The sequence below is a fragment of the Mytilus trossulus genome, chromosome 8, assembly GCF_036588685.1.
Source record: "Mytilus trossulus isolate FHL-02 chromosome 8, PNRI_Mtr1.1.1.hap1, whole genome shotgun sequence".
Lineage (NCBI taxonomy): Eukaryota > Metazoa > Mollusca > Bivalvia > Mytilida > Mytilidae > Mytilus > Mytilus trossulus.
Genome location: NC_086380.1, coordinates 34,469,880 through 34,488,128, shown reverse-complemented (window position 1 = coordinate 34,488,128; position 18,249 = coordinate 34,469,880). Strand labels below are relative to the sequence as shown.

The 18,249-nt window shown below is 31.2% G+C and overlaps 1 protein-coding gene across 1 annotated transcript in view; it reads right to left on the bottom strand.

Moving 5' to 3' along the window:
- Positions 1 to 12,383, bottom strand: part of LOC134680882 (unconventional myosin-Ic-like) — a 52,743-nt gene extending 40,360 nt beyond the window's left edge. Inside the window, exons 1-2 of the mRNA XM_063540160.1 lie at positions 12,139 to 12,383; positions 1,735 to 1,884 (exon numbers count right to left, since the gene is read on the bottom strand). Coding sequence (XP_063396230.1) covers positions 1,735 to 1,860 — 126 coding nt within the window. The 5' untranslated portion in view covers positions 1,861 to 1,884; positions 12,139 to 12,383. The remainder of the gene's footprint in view (positions 1 to 1,734; positions 1,885 to 12,138) is intronic.
- Between the last annotated feature and the right edge of the window lie 5,866 nt (positions 12,384 to 18,249).

Genomic DNA, 18,249 nt, shown 5'->3' with positions numbered 1-18,249 from the left:
TCGTGCAATCCCGAAAAGAGGGGCCATCACAGACAAACATGACATTAAATCGTCATTATATGAACAAGAACAAACAGCTCTAAGTTGCTTTGATATTTATCCAATTTTCAGGAAAGATTGTGAAAATGATCTTCAATATTTCGAAAACATGTGAAATAAAATTGCAAACACGGTGGACCGTAGAGGGTCAACAAACGTAGTAGACTCGTCCATTGGAAAGACGAGGATAATGGTTTCATCATTTGTCATGCATACCCAGTTTTGAATATGATATCCAAAAAGGATGTACTTTTTTTAATCTATGAAACTAGAAAATTCCAAATTGTAAATATCTCTTCATCTGGACTTGGCATCTATCACGTTTGGACGGGTCCATTTCATTAGTAAGGTGATCGATAAATCTTACGGAGTTATGACAAAAAAGGAAAACAAACTTATTGTTGTGTGTTTTTAACAAGGGTTTCGTTCCTCTAAATTATTTGAGCAAACAAATCAACAAAATAGGTCAGTTAACTTAGTCTATTTTTAGATTACAGGTAATCATTTGACACTACGTATAACCTGATAACCTGTGTAGTGATTTTGATTTTACGATAAATTTATGAATGAACGACAATTTTATGAATGAACAAGAGCACCTGACTTCTTTCTTAAAAGAACACCAATTAAACATATAAAACCGTATATTATAAAAGATAAGTCAGTCAAATTTTCAATACTAAATCAACAACTGAAATGATTCCATATTTTGTTGAAACATCGTACGAACGGAAAACGGAATCGCAAGTGTAAAAATGCATTTTTTTCACTCGGACGTCTATGTTTTTTGATAGTCAAACGGTTGTCCCCCTAAATACAAAAATACATCTACAAGAACGTATGCTGAAACTTCTTAAATCCACTAACGTTTTTCAAAAGTTTCAAGCTATGTATTGCATTAGAAAACATACACAGGTGTTTAAAAATGACAGACCATGAGCCTGTTTAACAAAATACTATGGCTTGATCTGGGCGGAGTCTCTGATCTGGGTCACAAAGATGGCCATACGCGACGGCATGAAAGCAATTGCTTTAAAAATTGTGCAAAAGGTGACAGTATAGTTAAATTGTTGACACAGTGATATGACTTGCCTGTGTCTAATTTGAATAGAAAATGAAAAGAAATCCATACAACAACAGATATAGGATGTGGTACATCAGTGACAAACCCTTCTAAACAAAGTAAACTAAAAAAATAAAAAAGTTTCAAAGCAAATGCAACTGCTAACTAAATATTTTACTCATCAATAGTGGTACCTTTGAAAGTGACAGCTCAAATAAACCAAATGCATTATGAATTGCCTAAGACAAAATTTTATTATAACACATTCACCATTGTTGACACCCTTATTGCTGCTGGGGGAAAAAATACACCAATTTCTCTCCTCTTCAATGTCATGACTTCGACAAGGAATGAGTAAAAATAAATCTATTTTGTTGGTTAATTTTACTAAAAAGCAGGTTGATTGCTAGTGATTGGAGGTTAATACACTCTTTAATTTACATGCCAATTATTAATACTCTGCCTTTTTACAAAGGAGTACAAAAATAGTCCTGGTATTTCAGAGTAAATCCCCAACATAAACCAGCATTCACTGTGTAAAACCACCACCATTGAACTGTGATTTCAAATCAATTATGATGTGAGCTTTATGTATACAACTGTATATTAAGAAATATGACTTTCAAGCTTACATAAATTAGATTTTCTGTAAATCTTTTCTTCAAGTTCTCTACAAAGGCCTCAGGGTGTTCATAATCCTCAAGTAAGACAAAATCCTGCACACCAATATGGTCACGCTTAGTTAATTCATTTTCCATAGCTGATCACTCCAAATTCATAACCTAAAATAAAAAAAAAATTGAATTTTAAAACGATAAAACTTGGACAGAGGACATTAAGCAAAATCATGGACAAATTGCAAATTGACCTTACTAAATTCCAGAAAATGTATATATATAGTTCACCATACATCTGTACCATATACTGTCAGTGTATCTGTTACTCTGTCTGACGCAAAAAATATCAAGACAATAAATCATTCAATAGCACAGAAATTTTTAGATTTTTTAATTGACAATATAGAAAAAAGGTCAAATTTCTTTATCGATCAGACATAATCTAAATTCAGTTTTGCACAGACTGCACTGTATTATTTCAGTATCCATTAGTTGGTTTATGGCCATTACGAATATTCAAAGCAGTTAGACACAGACGACACTTTGTCAATGCTCTTTAACTTTGTACTTTCCAATTATTTGGCCTTTTTAACTTTTTTTTATTCGAGCGTCACTGATGACTCTTTTGTAGACAAAACGTGTGTATAGCGTAAATATAAAATTTCAATCCTGGTATCTATGATGACCTTGAAGTTGATAGTCGGAAACACTTGTTTTAATCTATTACAGAAAAAAATAATAGGCTTAGGAAGAAATGTCTTATTTTTAGATTTAATTTACATATTATTTTATTATGTTCAAATCAAACTATCTGCACTATTAATTCAAATCCTGAACAATCTCTTAAATCATACATTTAAAATATCCTAAAGTCAAAAGAACATGTTTATCTACAATAAATAATAGTTTTTAAAAGAAAGTACATAAATCATCAAAACAGTTTCCTTATATACAGTTAGAGCTTTATTCTATTGTAACAGTACTCAGCTAGTACTCTTAATAATACTTGTTCTCAGCTACTTTTTAAATTACAGATTTTTATTTATAGCGCTTAGTAAATAGTGATTTATCAATCAATCAAATGAGTATTTTCTGGAATCCACCTGGAGTTAATTTTCAAAAGGTATTTGCACTTTTCAAAAGCCCTATTTCTGAATAAAAATTGCCTAATTTTTAATGATACTAATAAGCTAAATTATGGTTAGTTTTTATCAAACCATGTGTTAAATGAGTCAGACACAGAGTTGTCTGAGGTATATTTGTTTATTTCATAATAGGCATTGTCTAAAGAAGCATAATTGTTTTCATCTTGATGTGTATATTAACTTTTATACAATTAATTTTGTTGAAACACTGTGTATATTAATTACTGTAGATTCATTATTATTCGTTTGATAGCAACTTTCGTAGGTTTCTTGGGCACAAGTGAACCACAAATTTAAAAGGGTCAACAATTTTTATATAGGCTTTGTATGCAGTGTGTGACAAAATCGCCAAATCAAATATCCACAAAGCACAAATTTTCCTCAATCCATTAAAATTGATACCCACGAAAATAAATGAATCCACAATATATCAAATTTTGGGGTTAAAAAGTAATATTTCTGTTTATACTCATCATCAGAAGGTGAAATATACTCCTCTCGATATTGAAACGTAACAACCAAATAAACAAACCTAAGAAAATTCTACTTCTACTGATACCTACAAGAAGTTGATTAAAATCCAACAAGAAAGTTACCACTCTATTTTCGTTTTTTGTAAAAATGAAATACATGTATATAGCAAAAATTGACGGTGACGAATTCTTATTGCATAACACTTTCTGTCATGATCAATTAATCAACTTGAAGGAATACAACATTTTGTGAATTTCTTATCCACAATGGACAACATAAATGCAAGATTTTTGTGCAATTTTTACTTCATTTTCATAATTTAACATATATCTTATATTTTAGTTTTTTTAAGAAAAAAAAACATAAAAAGTTGGGTTTACAAAACTGTTTTCATACATGTATGAAGGTCAAAAGAGCAAAAAACAAGAATGTGTCCTAAGTACACAGATACTAGCACTATTATTATTCGTGAAATTGGGGTAAAAACTCTAATTTGGCATATCATAGGGAACAATTAAGTGTATAAATTTTCAAGTTGATTGGACTGTAACAACTTTCCCCTTAATTCACATTCTTTTTCGGTAATAGCTCTCTTTTAGTGAAACTTCCACAACTCAAATTGAGATATTCCAAAAATTAAGTTATAGTGTCCTATATTGCTTATATTCTTGTCATTTGAACTCAGGTGGATAGTTGTCTTTTAGGAAATCTTTACCACATCTCCTTATTCTAATATCAATGTATATATACAAGACCACTTCATCAGTGGAATTAAAGGAGTATAATATTTAACAAAAGACAATGGTGATACTTTTTTCAACATTTTAAAGATATTTACAAATCAATAAATGAAGTATAAACAGTTATCATACATGTCACATCAATTCTTGAAATTTACATAACAATCCTAATAAAACTATTTAAAAAATTCAACTAAAATTTAACAAAACCTTACCTTAAGCAGAAAACATGTAACAAATAAATTTTAACTAGTACATAATAATAAATCACTGTCAAACTATGTAATATAAAGATGATGAAGTCATTGATAAAACATGTAGGTGTTTCTCTCACCTGGCTGTAATCAATACAGGTATTTAGTATTGTATATACCTGGCCAGGTGAGAGAGGCTGCAGACAGCTGAGTGATGACATATCATTGTAATTTATTGTATATCTATAATATTTCCTTTTTTATAATGACTTTGACATACAAAAGCTAAGAAAGAGTGATTGACATGTGATAATGTGATATAAACATCCTGATCTAAATGATCTGAGTGAATGATCTGACTAATCTGTTGATCATTGATAAAAATCAATTATGTCTGGTCTCTTTGTTTGTAAATATTACTACAAAAAAAAAACACAAAAAAAAACTGAATATCATAAAGGTCAGTGAACCTTTTCACTAAAAATCTTAGGTGTAAAAAACTAATCTTACGATAAAATTATTTATTTTACTATTATTTATTTTTATCAGTTTATAGATGAATTGTTAAGGAATATGACTTGGGATAAATTTTACACTTAGACTTTTTGTGAAAATTGAGCTACAGATTCACAAGACTTTTTTAAAAGTTTTGTTAAAGAATTCTCAGTATAAAATATATGAAATGTATACCTCTAAAATCACAAAAGTGTTATTATTCTTTAACATAAAAATGCATCAACAATCCATTGGCCAAATTTAGTCATCAATATATCTAAAAACAAATATTTGTAATGAATTCAATGGGGCAAGTTATATCCATTGCACTTGTTTAACATATTTTTAAGGTTTAATGTACTTTTAATGTATTTTATTTAAATTCTGAATCATCCCATAAGACAATTTGTAAGTTAAAACTTACTTAAATCTAAAGGTTATATAAATCTGTGATGGTGATTCAGCCTATAAACAGTATTGATCCTTAAAATATGACAGATTTATTACTGTAGCCAATTTAAGTCATCACAAATGTACCATGGGCGAGAACACAAGAGTGGACCATTATTTACAAAAACAAATTATTCTCTTATATTATGAAGTTACATAAGATCAATCAGTATCTTAATTTTTTACATAAATCATGGAAAAAAATAGGCAGATTCAAAAGGGTCCTGGGGGCCCAGCTCCTCCCTTTTGTGGGAATAATTTGGTTGATTATATAGGGAATCACTGTAGCATGACTGGAGCAGGCCCCCCTTATGAAAAGTTCTAGATCCTCCACTGAAAATTTAAATCAAAGTGGCTAAGTGTCCATTTGTGGATAATCGAGAAATTTGAAATCAAACTGATATATTGAGCTTGAAATAATAATAACGCTTTTGAAAGAAGCTAAAATATTTGAATTTACCAAATTTTTCAAGCTAATTGTGACCATGACATCTGATCATACCAAAATATTGGACTCTTAAAAAAAATATATCCTCTTAAATTACATATAATGGACCACATCAAACGTTCGTTATCTGTTGTTATAATCATGTATATCTAAGACGGTCTAAGCACCCACTAAACCATAGGCTTGATTAGCATGACTAGTTAAAGTCTGAAATTATAGTAATATTCCCAATATGCCTATTTCTGAATTCGTCCATAAGACCATTATATAGATACTATATGCTTTATTAGTTTTCTTAGAGAAAAAGATGGACAGCATGCAGTCTTCAAGCTAAGCAAAAGGCTTGTAAAAATTTGTATTGAGCCTTTTAAGCATTCCTTTTACAGGCCAATACATTGTTATAGACAGTATAAAAAATTTCCAAAAAGAGTAATATTGGGCCTGTGCTACAAAAGTTTATTGTGATGACTGCAAAATGACCCAAATAAATGATAAATAGATGACTTTCATTTATTCAGCCAGAATACCTATATAACCAGATAACAATAACCTTGTATTTTCAATTTAAATTCATGAAAATTTTCAGATACCTCAGTAACTAGATATATACTATATACAAACACAGCAGCTTATAAGTACAAAAGATTTTAATTAGAACTATTTTTCTCAAGTTTTCTGCTTGTATATAAAGTTTTCATATAAAATCAATTCCTTCAAAGGACTGTCATGACTGTCAAAACAAATTATTTCATTGAAGAATTGTAATGACATAATCAGCAGCCAGTTTTCAATGAAATCAATTATCTACTCTCAACATATGATATATTTCTATGTAGATATCTTTTTACCTATGTATGGTCTCATTATGTCTTTAGGTTTCATAGAAAATCAATATTTAATCTAAATCTTTATATTTTCACCAGCTGATGCTTTATATGAAGAAAATAGTTATGAGCTTCTATGATGTCCTTTGAACATGTTGAAATAAAAGATTTAATTGTATTTTTTCAATAAAATATCATAACTATGAGGACAACCTTGAAGCTTTATGTTTTTGTTTTTCGTTACAAAATATCAATTTGTTAACTTAGTTAAGGGGCGTACAACTTTGAAAATGCTTTAGGTAATGAAAAGTAAAAGTGCAATTTGACTTTTTCAGGTCTGATTAATTTAAGATTTAAATAAATCTTCTAAGTACTTCCTACTTATATTTTTCAAGATTTAAAAGATGATATAAGTACATAAATGTTAAAGGGATATATTTTAACACATCAGAGATACAAAAAATGTAGCAAAGGGAAATGTTACGCACATTAATTTGCTTTTTGAGTAAGCTCTCCATTGTCAACAAAGATTGATGTCCCTCCTAAGGGAGACAACTGAAAAGGGGATCTCCAATTACAGACTCAATTCCTTGTAATAATGGCATACAGACTATGGTGTAGCAGAATTTGGTCTGTCACAGTTATAGATCTATCTATATTACATCTGGCCACTGTGACTTGAATTTGCCTAAAACATTGTCTTTCAAATGATAAAATGAGAAAGGAAATGGTGAATGTGTCAGAGCGACAACCACCCAACCATAGAGCAGACAATAGCCGAAGGCAACCAATGGGTCTTCAATGTAGCAGAATTCCCACATCCGTAGGTGTCCTTCAGCTGGCCCCTAAAAATATGCATACTAGTACAGTGAGTATACATCATCTCGCTTAATTATTATTAAAACAAACATCCTATAGTTGATAGGGGAACCTTTTCACACATCTGAAGAGTTCCAAAGACAAAAACCATTTTTAAAATCATTTGTCCTTTGTTTGGACAGGTGTTTTGTCATTTGTTGGGACAGGTATAAAAAGAGCATGTTTTACATAGGTCTTATGTGTTAATCAGATCCAAATACATTTCAGCTAACAATTATCACAATAAGCTGACATCATAGAATTCACATTTTTACCCACAGTCATAACTTAACAAGTTCACAATCATTTTCTAAGTTCAGTGGACTGTAAAAATGGGGTAAAAACTCTAACTTTGAATTAAAATAAGAAAGATCATATCATAAGAAACATGTGAACTCAGTTTCAAGTTGATTGGACTTTAACTTCAGCAAAAACTACCTTGAACAAAACCTTTAACTTGAAGAGGGATGGATGGAAGGATGAACTGATGGAGGAAGGAACTAACAAATAGACGGAAAAACATAATGCCAGGCCCTTATGTACCTAGGTGGGGCATAAAAATGCTTGACATGAATGAACCAATAAAATTCTTATTATTCTTTAAGTGAAAATAAATAGTATGAAATATTTATTTTTTGTGACTCATTCTTATGAAAGTCAAATGTTTTTATTTACGTATTTGTACTTTCTAAAAATTCCTCCTTCTGATAAATTTCATTAATGAGAACAAAAATAAAAATTTTCTTAATATAAATTCATTTGTATGCACATGGTGAAACTAACAAAATAATTGAACAGTAAAAAGTATGTATCTTACTATGTCCAGAAGTTTTTTACTTAAATATATATATGATACATATCAATATGTTTACAGGGTTATCCATGCACCAGATGCTAGCTGGTTTCTGTTTTTCCTCATAGGAATGTTATAAAGATTAAAAGATCTGAAATCCTAATTTTAATGAAGACTCTTCTCTTCCTAGATGTATAGCTATAAAACATTTGTATATAAAGTCTTTAAATTCTCTTTTGAAGTAGGAATTTGAAGGGTTTATGCAGACACATAACCAGGAAGCAAAGAAAATACATTATAACCATTTAAACTTGTAAAATGTTGACATTTCACCTGAACAGTAATTAATCAGAAACTTTTTAAACAGACGTAAAATCACAGCCGATCCCTAGGTTATCATGTAATTGCATAGAATTCACTTTCACTGTGCACATGGTGCATATTACAAAAAAACACTTTGGTCTTATTCCTAAGAAACCTATAGCCAAATGATCTTCATGATGTTGATATAATCCTTTCATCTTCATTTTTTTTAAACTACTTATAATCTTTTTGCTTTATACAAAATCTTGCACATGTTCAAATAAAATATTATATGTACATGCATATCATAGCCTTAACTTCAAAAATCCATTTTATCATATTATATTTCACCTTAAACATTGTTAAAAGATAACAACATACTTGACATAAAGAATGAATGAAACATGCAATGTACTATAATACTACGATGAGTAATTTTTACATCAGTGGGATTGTTCAATATGGGTGGTGAAAAAGGTATCAAATCATAAGCATTTTACTGTTGCTTATATCAAAGTATTGTGATAAATAGCATGACTTAATCAATTTTAAAAATAGTATACATTAATCCTGTTGTTCGATTAACTTACTTTTTTATTCAAATTTAAAAAGCAATCTATCAAGGATATATATATATATAAGAAAGTCTAAGAATACGTTTAATAGTATAAATAATATTTTAGACTTAAAAATCAATGCCTTAATTTAGATCTTCACATATATTCTTTTAATTTTATAACTGAAATGAATGGAAAATATGAAAACAAAATAACTATAACAGAAAAAATATCATATATAAAAGGCTTACCTGAAGTCAGCTATCAGTCTGATTTCCAGGTAAACCTTCGTAGACTGTTACCTGCGCAGGTAGACATTATGGGTGAGACCACAACAAATTCCTTGATAGTCCCCATAAACCAATAAACACTTCCTTCCTCTTATCAATTAATCCTACTTTTATGAGAAGCTCAAGTTTGTTTTATCAGGATTAAGTACTTATATAAGTGCTTTACGGCTATCATTAAAATGTTTGATTTCACTTTTAAAAATGTTACAAACAAAATGTTTTTTGATAATGTAAAAGCTTTGCTACTGTATACAGAATTTATACTACATGTATGTACATGTAAACAGAGAGTATTATACTTTGTTTTGAGGTTTTTATATTTCAAGGTGTTCCTCTGTCAATATTAGATGTAAACAGACATGAAAGATATTTGCAAGGGTCAACTTGAATTCACAATTTTTCAAGACTATTTGTAACGTAACATTGGCAGTTTCATGTCAACTATTGTTAAAAAAAAAATTATCACGTTTATTGTATGTCAATACATTTTTGTATTGCAACCAGGGGGGAAATATACAGGCATTAGTTGTCACTCCATCCTTAAGGAATCATGAAATGATCGGTAATTGGGACAATACCCCTAATGCGCCTTGAAATGAGGAACACAAAAGTCACGTGTAAACAAAAAATCTCTGTGTAGTGATATTTGGGGAACACAGAATAAATGTGTAAAAACCATGGAGCTATGAATTGTGTTCAAAGTATTAAAATTTCAAAGAACTTATTGTGTTAAAATTGGGATTTTTTACCATGAGGAGCGACATCGCAAAAGGATACTCGGGGTTTGCTAAATTACGGAAAAATGAATCACACTTCGTACCCCGAAAATTTAACCACATATGTAAAAATGTCTCAGCTTCGAAACAAGCCATCATACATATACAAGTTAACGATATGGGCTGAGCAAAAGAAGAAAACGTTACCATTACGGCCTATGGAGAAACAATTGCGCATATTGCCCCAATTAATAAAATATATTGAATTCAAAAAAATAAATAAAATTAAACAAATTAGTGTTGTTATATCATGTTGACAAATAATCTTCTCTTTTTAATGACTTCATCATGAACTAGACATCATTGCATTGACATGAGAGCATGATGATTTCTGTGGGCCCAGTCGTAAAAATTCAAATTCTTAAACTCTGATTGGCAACCACTGTTAAACATGTTCATGTAATTGCAGCTTGAGAAACCAAACTTAAATCCTGACAATTGAAAAATAGATAAAAAAAATAAAAAAAATAACAAATGAACTTAGCAAAAAACAAGAATGTGTCCAAAGTACTACACAGATGCCCCACTCGCACTATCATTTTCCATGTTCAATGGACTGTGAAAATGGGTAAAAAATAGAATTAGGCATTAATATTATAAAGATCATATCATAGAGAACATGTGTACTAAGTTTTAAGTTGGACTTCAACTTTATCAAAAACTACCTTGACTAAAAACTTTAACCTGAAAACCACATGTTCAGTGGACCGTTTAATTTGGGTCAAAAGTTTAATTTGGCTTTAAAATTAGAAAGATAATATCATAAGGAACATGTATACCAAGTTTCAAGTTGATTGGACTTCAGCTTCGTCAAAAACTACCTTGACCAAAAACTTTAACCTGAAGCAGGACAGACGGACGAACGGACGCACAGACCAGAAAACATAATGCCCCTCTACTATCGTAGGTGGGGCATAAAAAAGTTGTTGAATGACGCTATTGAGGGTATTGTGACAGAGGGTGTGTGCTGTTTAAATTTGTCAACAAACAAGAATGTGTCCAAAGTAAACGGATGCCCCACTCGCACTATCCTTTTCCATGTTCCATGGACCGTGAAATTGGGTAATAATCTAATTTGGCATTAAAATAAGAAAGATTATACTACATGTACTAAAGGGAACATATGCACTAAGTTTCAAGTTGATTGGACTTCAATTTTATCAAAAACAACCTTGACCAAAAACTTTAACCTGAAATTCCCACTTTCATTTTCTATGTTCAGTGGACCGTGAAATTGGGGTCAAAAGTCTAATTTGGCTTAAAAATTATAAAGATCATATCATAAGCAACAAGTGTATTAAGTTTCAAGTTGATTGGACTTCAGCTTTTGTAGGACTTGGAGAGCTATCTTGCAAGTAAAACCCCCATGGGCATTTTGAAAAGTTGGCAGGTATGACAGCGTACATGAATTAATCATAACCTGAATATTTCATGCTTTTCTTGTATTCAATCTCTATTCATGGCATATGATGTTGTCATTATAGAGCAGCTAGTAAGTCAACCTCTTCATTTTCGTCAACTTCATCATTTTGGTTAGATTACTTGAAGAAATACGTAAACTGAAATTTGAAACGGCTTTGAGTTTAAACGAAATTGCCGACGGTTACCAGTAACGGAAATGAACATAAACCTGAATTAGTTACTTTTTTCAAAATAAGATTTCAGAGGGGGGATGAAAATCTATCAAATAATTTTAATTGGCCCAATAAATAATAATATTTAATATCATATTTTTCAAATGTTTTACATGCATATTAATTGTTAATGAAACCCACATTTATTTAATAAAACAGAATGCTGGACAAAAATTTGCATGCCCAAGAAAAAAATGTCATGCAAAGATCCTAGAAAGTTTAAATGTATACCATTCAGGTTTTTTTTTCAAACATGTCAAACAAACAAACAAACAAACATTATATTATTGTTAATTTAGCTGATACATGCTATTGTTTTGATATTCTATTAATAATGAATAATAACTTCATAATTGATATAATATGTTACAGTTTTAATGTTTATAATTTTAAATATCACTGAATATGGATTAAATGTTACATAACTTGTTACATTACCCTATTTTTTACATCTTTTTTATTTCCTGCACCAAGCTGTTTCCTTAAACATAACATTACTTAAGTATGTCAGCTGTAGTTATTACTCATATGAAGGTTTCATTGTCACAAACGTTTTTTACACATGCATTGTCATACATGTACATGTATACATACAGGATATAGGTGAAAGAGAGGGGTTGTCAAGCTAGGAGTGAAAATTATTTACTTGATGGGATAAATCCAGATAATTCAACAAAACATGGGTGTTAAGACTGCAAAATATGCATTAATAAAAATAATGTATTGCACAAAACTGGTAATGTTACCTATTTAACCTGTCTTCCCTCTTTAGTTGCAATATCCCGCCAGTCAGTTTGTAAATAAATCATCACACGTGATGCGGAATGACATTTTGGCGCGAACATAAAACAATACGGAAAGAATGTGTATACATTCCGGATTACGATACTTCTGTGGCACAGCTGATACATTTTGTCTATGATTGTGTAACTGTTGGGTTTTTTTCTCTGGTCAAAGTCACATATTGGCATAAAAATGTATCTATCACTATGACTATCAATACTTTAATTTGTCTTACATGTAATAACACAGCTGGGCTAAGGAAATTACAAATAGAATAGAATAGAATAGAATAGTGAATAGAATATTTTTATTTCCCAAATTACAGGGCCTATGATACATATATATGTTAGGATATAAGCATTGGTCAGAATCAAGCTAAAAACCACATATATATTGTGAATAAAAGAATAATAAAATTACCGTTACATATATGTATTTATTCTCAAAATTAAATACTTGACTGGCTTGGTGTCAGTGTTCATATCTCCTTAATTCAAAACAGTCATAAATATAACAGAAAAGTTTTTCCATAAGAGAAACATTTTCTTGGGTCAAGAGCCATACAAATTTAGAGGATTTATCTAAATTTATAAAATTATAACAATTGTTAGAAATGTCTTGAAAAAATTCGTCCCTTTGAATATCACTAAAGAGGGCATTCTAATAAAAAAATGAAGCTCAGCTTCAACTTTACCAAGTGAGCAATTAGAAACAAATAGGAGATGAATTAGTCAAAGTTATTACATTCATGGTTAAAATATTTCAGGACATCCGACAAAATTCGATTTCAGGATTAATCTGCAAATCATTGAGGACCTTTCGAAATTTTTCTGGCTCTCAGTAATTTGATAAAGGAACCGCAGCCTACAAAATAATTTTGTCAATATAATCACAGTTTAGGAGGTCCTGAAATATTTTCAGGATATCCTTAATATTTATTCACAACTCCATGATTATCACGGTATTCCAAGATCTCCATAATTCAATTTCAGGATATCTTTAAGTATTCAAGGAGGTCCATGATTTCAGTATATTAAAAGATGTGCACAATTTGAAAAATAGGAACATCATAAAATCGAACTGCGGAGGTCCGGAAATGATTGTGGACATTGAGTTCGTGTATATTTCAGGAGCAACTTGAAATTGATTTACAGAGTCCCAATAACTATTTCATGAGTTCTTTGTTGACGAAGCCATTATTACAGCTGATTATTTAGTTTATATATGATAGGATTTCTCTTTTTCCACATCTCTAATTTCGAGCACAGTTATTTCTATAATATTGTCTATTGAAACATTACCGAGAGGAGGACGGCTAGCTTAAGATACAGACAGATTACTAGTACTTCAGACTTATTGACAAAAGAGGCTTACAAAGTTTAAATATACAAACTTTTTAAAAATACAAGTCCTTCAAAATGTTTACTGATTCGAACCTTCAAGGAAAAATTACATCCTTGCATTATCAAAGATGATGCACAATGATGAATCTACCCGAGTATCTGGATCAAAAAGTTTAATTAAATTAACTGAGGACAAAACAAATAGGATTAACTTTATAATAATGCCATACATCCCAATGCATCGTTACTTGTCTGACAGTTCAAATTTAACTTCAGAAAATAAAACAAGTCATTAATCAAATTATCACGGGCCTCGTCGGTCGGACCAAGGTGGTATACGAAGTCGAACTACTGTATATCATATGCTTGTCACTACTGAGAATGTGAGATGGAATCGTCACGTGACTGGTGCGCTCGTTTCAATTTGATGCGAATGTCATACAAGTGTCAGGTTTAGTTAGCTACGAAATCGGGTTTTATCTGCCATTCTCTGCAGATAAAATGTCTACATAAAGTAAAGAATATAACTGTTGTTATCCATTTGTTTGATGTGTTTGCGCTTTTGATTTTATCATTTGCTTACGGCCCGGACTTAATAATTTCCTCGGAGTAAGGTATTTTTGTTATTTTACTTTTTTCCAGACTTAATTGACTAGAATTTTTATTTTCAGACCAAAGTTGATGCATGGTCCTATTTTGGAACGTCGGCTTCAGTCGTCAATAAAAAAAAATAACCGCCACAAATAGCACAAAGGTGCTAAATTATTGTTTAATATAATTTGCAGTGCGTCCTTGATTTTCTCCGTACACACACATGCTTAGTTATAGCCAAATTAACAAAATCTTTCTACTTGGGTGCTTCTTAAGACTAATCAGATAATTAATATTACTATATAAAAGTAAGATTATTTAGCATATTTAAAAAAAAATCCAAAATTTAAGGTCAGCTAATATACGTATACTAAAAGGCGGTGATTTCAAACTATTTCATAAATTACAGCCAGGGGCCTGTTGTACATTGTTAGTCGCTTGTTGGTGTTGTCCATATGTGTTTATCGTTTTTCGTCATTTTATAGTTTATATAGATAGTGGTTTTTTCTATTTGAATGGTTTTACACTAGTCATTTTGGGGCCCTGTATAGCTTATTTTCGGTGTGAAACAAGATTCCTTGTTTAAGGCCGTACTTTGACCTATAGTTGTTAACTTTTCATACAAAAAAATGCATGACCAATTTGTTTTGACATTCCTATTAAAAACTATACCAATCTTTACTTATTCATCAAAGCTTTTCGCTCAGAAAAATCAGGTGTCACACTTTAAAACTAGAGGCTCTAAAGAGCCTGTGTCGCTCACTTTGGTCTATGTAAATATTAAAGGAAGAACAAAGATGGATTCATTACAAAAATTGTGTTTTGGTGATGATGATTTGTTTGTAGATCATTCTTGCTGCTTACAATTATCTCTCTCTATAATAAACTTGGCCAAGTAATAACAGTGGGAAAAGTTAGTAAAAATTTACAAATTTTATGAAAATTGTTAAAAATTGCTTATAAAGGGCAATACTTTCTTAGGGGGTCAATTGACTATTTTGGTAATGTTGACTAATTTTTATGTCTTACTTTACTGTATATTATTGCTGTTTACAGTTTATTTCTATCTATAATAATATTTAAGATAATAACCAAAAACGGCAAAATTTCTTTAAAATTACCAATTCAGGGGCAGCAACCTAACAACATGTTGTCCGTTTTATCTGAAAATTTCAGGGCGGATAGATCTTGCCATGATTAACAATTTTGCCCCATTTCAGATTTGCTCTAAAGGCTTTGGTTTTTCAGATATAAGCCAAAAACTGCATTTTACCCCTATGTTCTATTTTCAGTAAGCCTGCGGCCATCTTGGTAGGTTGGCCGGGTCACCGGACACATTTTTTAAATAAGATACCCCAATGATGATTGTAGCCAAGTTTGGTTTACTTTGTCTCAGTAGTTTCAGAGGAGAAGATTTTTGTATAAGTTAACAGACGACGACGACGACGGACGACGGACGCAAAGTGATGAGAAAAGCTCACTTGGCCCTTCGAGCAAGGTGAGCTAAAAAAGGGACAATTCAAAACAGACAGAAAACAAACAACACACTGATAATTTCTGTTAACAATCAACATATGAAACGATGGCCAAAGCTCACATCCTATAATATTACCACTGCATGAAAAATAGCATTATAAGGTCAAGGAAACTACTCATTAATTATACACAAGAACAGTGGTCAAGATAACACCAGTAGATGAAAAATAAAACAAATTAAGGACAAACGGTTCCAATATATTTCCCTCTCATCTTCAAAATATATGAATGTTAAAAAAAAATAAGGACTCAAACGATTCCAATATTTCCTCTCATTTTCATAATCTCCCTGCAAACATCATTAGAACACAGATTGGATACATGCAAACGTAATGTCCGTTTTCAGTTATAAAAGTTGAAATGTTCAAAAAGAACATTATCTAGACCTAAATATGACTTTTATTGTATAACATACCTGAGCCTAGGAAATTTGGATATCAGTCCACTCATACAATCTTCAACCGGAAACCAACAAGAAAATAAGAACAATATCCCCGTGACAAATTCTCCAACCTTAGTGACAGATGAGAGCCACAAGTCTTCATCCGGTTCCATGAGTCATGCTGCAGGTTTTTGAGCAGGAAAAAAAATGGAATATTCAGAAGGGAATATCTTGAGTAAGTCAAAAAAGAAGACAATACAATTTCTTTCATTAATACTTCATAACCACAAAATTAAATTTATAAAAAAGAAGATGAGTTATGATTGCCAATGAGACAACTACCCACAAAAGACCAAAATGACACAGACATTAACAACTATAGGCAACCGTAGGGCCTTCAACAATGAGCTAAACCCATACCGCATAGTCAGCTATAAAAGGCCCCGATAAGACAATGTAAAACACTTCAAACAAGAAAAAAAACGGCCTTATTAATGTAAAAAAACGAAAAACAATTATGTAACACATAAACGAACGACAACCACTGAATTACAGGCTCCTGACTTGGGACAGACACATACATAAATAATGTGGCGGGGTTAAACATGTTAGCGGGATCTCAACCTTAACTTGTTTCCTCGGCTTAACATCTAGGCATTATACAACAATCAAACTTAAAATGATCAAAAGTTAAGGGAACATTATAGCTAATTACAACAAATCACTGGGCTTCCTAAAGCATATTTGAAAACATCAAGCCAATACATTAAAACCAGGCAAAACTTGTTCGACCAAAACCGCAGTATCTATGCTCAATTTTTAACCCTCATACTGCTGAGCAGATTATAAAACATAAGTGGGTCCAAAAAAGAACGGCCAGGTATTGTGACATGTCAACAACCAATACCACAACATCAGTTGCTTCTTTAAAGTCATATGAATAAAGACACAATTAGCTTTCCGGAGCAGCTGATATAATCCCCAGTTATATGTAAGGGTTCGTGTTGCTTAGCTTTGAACTTTTTATGTTGTGTCTTTTTTACTAGTCTATTATTCGTTCCTTCGTCTCTTTATTGTTTAGCCATGACGTTGTCAGTTTATATTTTCGATCTATGGGTTTGACTGTTCCTCTGTAATCTTTCGCACCTCTTTTCGACAAGAAGAGAACACAGTTGGTTCTAATCAATGTGCTGATTGTTTGTTTAAAAATACTTCCTCCAAATGTAAAAAATATATTATCAATATAAATGAAAGAAATCAAGTATGTTGATCGTGTTATAGTTTCAGAGAGTTTTATGTTTGATTCAGAGTGATATTTGTTTACACATTAGGAGTTTAATATTCCTCCCTAAGACAAGATCCTTGTATCTACGTTGATTTTCTTTTATGAAACACAGCAAGACCAAATTTGTTTTTCAGTTTGGAATGGGAATACTTATTTAAACTGACAAAAGGCAAATGTATTATTGCTATTGCAGGATGAGAGAGGACACGTATTATATTTTGTCAGACAAAGTAAGGATGTTTATGTTTTTCGTTGTTTTTCAAGAACTTTCTGTCTGGCTTCTTTTTGAAATATCAAGACCAAGATACCAGGTTTATATCCCACCAGGTAGAGCAAACGGGTATTTACTTGGCTTGGTGATAACACCTACAAAAATTGTAATCAAAGGACAAGATAAAAGATAGGATGCCATCAACATAAAAAAAACCAATGTGGAGTCGGTAGGTTTTCTTAGAACCTGAGTCATCAACCGATCAAAAGGCTGCAAAAGAATTGTGCAGAAATCAAAAAGGTAAACGCTTCTCATAGTATACCATAATTTGAGTCAAACTATAAGCTGTGCGAGTTGTTTTATAGCTTTAACTTTTTATGGTCAAGGCTGTATTTCCAATATCCTAACTGTTCTAAAT